Raw genomic sequence first — 4,661 nt, forward strand, 5'->3', positions numbered from 1 at the left:
TGTGAGAGAGAAGAATTAAAGAAATAAAGAGGTATTTTTAATAATATTGTAATATCTATAGAAGATATAAAATGCTAAGTTCACTGAAAAAATGTGACAAATTTCCATCAAACTGTAGCAAATATATTTTTGGTCTTCACTGACTTATACAATTTAAGAAAGATAGTCATAAAACTCATGATACTTCAGAAAGACAGGTCATACTTAACATGGCTTGTATTCAATAACTTTAAAATGTTGGAAGATGTTAATTTCATTACTGCTTCTCCATTAAAAGAAGAATTTGAGTCCATTTCATAAGATTTACATGTTTCTATTGTATGACAAATGTCCATTAAAGTGCACTGTGAATTCCTAATATACATATTTTTCTCTGATTAAAAAAAGATGTAATATCTTTGAATCAATTTACACTAATTATGCCACACATTTTCATTTAATCAATAATATACAAACAGTCATACATATGGAAGGCCTTGCTCCATTAGACTATTGATAGTTGAATTAAGATACAATTTTCAAATGTGGCTGGCACTTGCTGCTCTTACATCTTACATAAACATGTTTACCCAAACAACATTTATACTGTTTTGAGCACATGGTCAAATTTGGCACATTTCCAATGTACTTTCTTTTTAATTCTTCTTTTCTCAGTTCTTCATAAGAAAAAGCCATTAAATCTAAGCTGATGCAGTTAGAATGTTACTTCACATGGGGCTTGGAAAAAGAGGCTGTAGATCTCAAATCTCTTGTTCAACGATTGTTAGATTCTATACGACTGCCTATTGAGAAAGTAAGAACTTTCAATTTTTTGGCTTATGTGAAGTATTTGCAGGGATGTAATGAAGATGCACTTGCTTATCTTAAACAAGCAGAAGATTATGCGAAGAAAGACCACGAAGATGAATTTGAAAAATGGGTATTGCTTACTTATGGCAACTATGCCTGCCTGTATTATCACATGGGAGACATCAGTAAGGCTCAAGACTTCTTATCACAGATTGAAGACATCTGCAAGAATATCCCATCAGCTTCTCACTATTCTGCTCCACTTTCCATCGTGGATGGAGAGAAAGGATGGTGTTACTTCAAGTTTGCAAGGAAATACTATAAAGAAGCGATAGTTTATTTTCAGAAAGCTTCTTGAGCAAGAGCCAGAAGACCCAGAATGGAACAAAGGCTATGCAATGGCACTGTATCGTACTGAGTCCTTTGACATAATTTCAATGGAAGAATCACTTGCCTTAAAACAACTAAAGCATGCCATGGAGTTGAATCCAGAAGATGCTCATATTTTGTTCCTCCTTGGTTTAAAGCTTATATATTTGAAGCAGCGTGATGAAGGAATTAAACTCATTGAGAAAGCTCTGACTCTTGACCCAGATGAGCCGTATGTAACTCTCTATGCAGCAATGGGGTTTGAAATACTGGATGTGTCGATAAATCTGTTAAACTCCTAAAAAGGGCTTTGGAAAAGATGCCTAATTCTGCTTTTCTGCACCATCAGATTGGCCTCTGTTGCAGGAACAAAATATTCAAATTGCAAACTTGGCAAAGAAGATCTTGTATCGAGATGAGCATTCAGCATCTGGAAAAAGCACTTGAGTTGAAGCATTTCTTTTTAATGCAGAACTGGAACTAGCCAAGATGTAGGCATTGTCAAAAGACTTTCAAAAAGCTGAAGAATTGTTCCAGAAAGCATGTGAAATGCAGAATACCTGTGAAGAAGACATTGCAATGAAACATCGGAATTATGGAGATTTCCTGTTTAAATACAAACAATCTGAGGTCCTTCCAATTAAGCAGTACAAAGCAGGCTCATCATGTATAAAAGAGACACAAAACAAAAAAAGATGCCTACAGCAACTGGAAAGGCTTGCAAAGAGACATATTGGCAGGTATCCAAAAGATGGGGAAGCATATGGTCTTCTGAGCTTGGTTAATCAACATAGAAAGCAAGAAATGTTAGCAATTGAGTTCTTTGAAAAAGCTTTGCTCTATGACCTGGGAAACGAAGACTACCTAAGCGCTCTTTGTGAACTGTGGCTCAAGCTGGAATAAAAGTCATTTGATTCTGAAGGCAACGTCCTTCTGTGTGTGAAGTTAGCAAAGTCTACAATATTATTTTCATCGTATAATCATTTTGAAAACAACTGTTCAAACAAAGGAAGTTGTAGATCTAATTTAGAAAATCCATCATCCATTTGATTTACAGTAGATGCTTAGCTTTAAACATCTTTGATGCAACAAATAAGATGCTTCTCATTGCTATTAACTTTCTCAAAACTAACTGTATATTTTTTGTAATTTTTATTGGACAATTCTTAAGTAGACTGAATGCTTTCTAACCTCCATACACGCTCCATATACTGCATATAATATAACCCCGTAAAAGGAAAAGGCTGAATCAAGTGAAAGGATATCCATTATACAGTATTAAAACATGACTTTCTCTTTTTGTAGTTGCCTGTAGCTTCTTCATAAGTCCACCAGACTCAGAGTGCCTTATTTTTCAGTCAGACAACCCCTGACTCTTGGATAAAGTAAGATGAACTGAAGGGTTGACACCTGCTTCATGGCTACCACTATGGACTTCAGCAGGTTTGTTCAGACGATGGGTAGATGGATGGATGAAAGGACTGACAATTACACCATCTCTCAGCCTTCACTCACACATCAGAATAAAATAATTACACATAAAGTATCAATTAATACATAGTGTAAAACTTAAGAATGCACTCTTTAACTATTTAACTTGAACTTTTCTATGCGTTTTGTATACTTTGTGCACATTTCTTATGTAGCATTAAAGTTTGTACCCCACTTTACTTCAGCACCTTATTGTTCTGTAAGAACTGCTAAATACAATTAATATATAAGAATATTCATGAATGAGTATTGTTTTGCCTCAATTTAATAAATACTGAGAAATGAACATCTTACAGTTTAGACAAATGAAGGTGACTGGGAAGCAACCTATGCATATACAATAGATAAATAAAAATACATCTTGCTCTGCATGGGCTCCCCTGTGCCAGGGAGAATAACTGACTATAAGAGAGAGCAGTGAGCCTGATTGCTTCCCAGATTAATCAGATCTCTGAAATTCCATATCTCTCACTCTCTTTAGGTGATTTCCTTCAGTTATCTGTTATTTCTGGTAGACAGCCATGATCCACTGAATTTTATATCCAAGCTGTAAGTTCCAGGCAGTGTTGGCTGTCTTTACCCCAATCTGTTACATATTCTTAGTCCAGGTATCCAAAACAATTCCTCGATTGTGTGAATGCCACACGGGTTGGATGGACATCCCGACCAGAGAAGGGGATGGTTCCTTATCCTGAATGGAGGCTCCTAACAGGCAGATGGTCATCCTGACCAAAGAGAAAGGAAGGAGCAAGACCCAGAAGTGATGGTCGGAGGAGATGGACGGACAGCCCACCAGAAGTGAAAGGTATTGCTGGGGACTCTTTACTCTCCTGGAACATGAGATGGAAGCAGCCCATATTAGCACCCATTTGGGAACCAGTAGGGAATGCTGGGTAATGTAGTCCAGCAATACAGCCATGCTGGGGACCATGGGTGCCACAAAATGGGACTTCCGTATCACGTGGGAGTACTTCCATCAGGCAGTGTCCCTGGCAACAGAAGTACTCCAGGGTCCATAATAAATGGGACCACACTCCCTTGTCCAGGTGAGTGGCAACTGAGAGGAAGTAAAGCAACACTGGTGGAGGAGGACAGTATAGTGGTGAAAGGAGAGGTTAATTGTAGAGACAGAGAAAGGATATTTGTGCTTGTGCTTTTGTTACTTTGTGGAAGTGTGATGAAAAAACACTCCTTTATTTGAACCCGGGACTCTCTGTGCATTTGTGTTCTGGTGTCTGGGGCTCACTGACCCACCTGTGATGTCCATCACAACTGTCACATCTCTGTTTCAATGAGAATGGTTCCTGTCGCCCCAACTGGATCTAGGGTTAATGTTATAGACATTTCCAAATGGTCCATTCTAATGACAAGTCCACTGAGGTTCTAAGAGTATGCTGGGCAAATGTGTCAAGCTGGAGTTCAGAGACCATCACTCCTTGATCTATAACCTTTTTTTGCAGATGTCTGCGTTTCAGTTGAGGCCAGAAAAATGTTGCATGAGCCTGAGCCATTTTTACGAGAAAAGGAAATGTTATCCTGATACAGAGATTATGTAAATAAAAATGTAATACCTGAATTCACATATCTTTAGATAACAGAAGAGAAAAACAAATGATAAACAAAGCAAAGACTTTTTGAACCTGAGAACAAACCTACAACTTGACAACAGTGGTTTGGATTTAGAAAATATCTTGGCTTTTGTAGATTTTAGTGCTACATGAGAATTTTCATAACAGAGTTATTCAAGAGTTATAAGGAGTGAAATAAAATTCCTTGTTTCTTTAGCTGTGGTTTGTGTCCATTCCTTTGGTGGCTATGGTTTATACACAAAAGCACACACTGCAAATGTAGAGATTTTTCTTTCTGTAGAACATGGGCATTAAGTAGATTATTTCATTATAACTAAAACTATAATACAATTAAATATCTTTATTTTATTATTTTAAAAAATGTGACAGCTTTACTTCTGTTGTACTTGTTAAAAGGGTGGCACACTGGTTAGCACCTCTGTC

The 4,661-nt window shown here is 37.1% G+C and overlaps 1 protein-coding gene across 1 annotated transcript; it reads left to right on the forward strand.

Moving 5' to 3' along the window:
* Nucleotides 1–664: 664 nt before the first annotated feature.
* On the forward strand, nucleotides 665–2,828 carry LOC120522270 (interferon-induced protein with tetratricopeptide repeats 1B-like; the record flags this gene model as incomplete). The annotated part of the gene is given in 3 exon segments (XM_039743323.1): nucleotides 665–1,141; nucleotides 1,143–1,419; nucleotides 1,422–2,828. Coding segments are annotated over 3 exon segments (975 nt in total), but the record flags the coding sequence as incomplete, so codon positions are not given.
* Between the last annotated feature and the right edge of the window lie 1,833 nt (nucleotides 2,829–4,661).

The sequence above is a fragment of the Polypterus senegalus genome, unplaced genomic scaffold, assembly GCF_016835505.1.
Source record: "Polypterus senegalus isolate Bchr_013 unplaced genomic scaffold, ASM1683550v1 scaffold_4028, whole genome shotgun sequence".
Classification (NCBI taxonomy): domain Eukaryota; kingdom Metazoa; phylum Chordata; class Cladistia; order Polypteriformes; family Polypteridae; genus Polypterus; species Polypterus senegalus.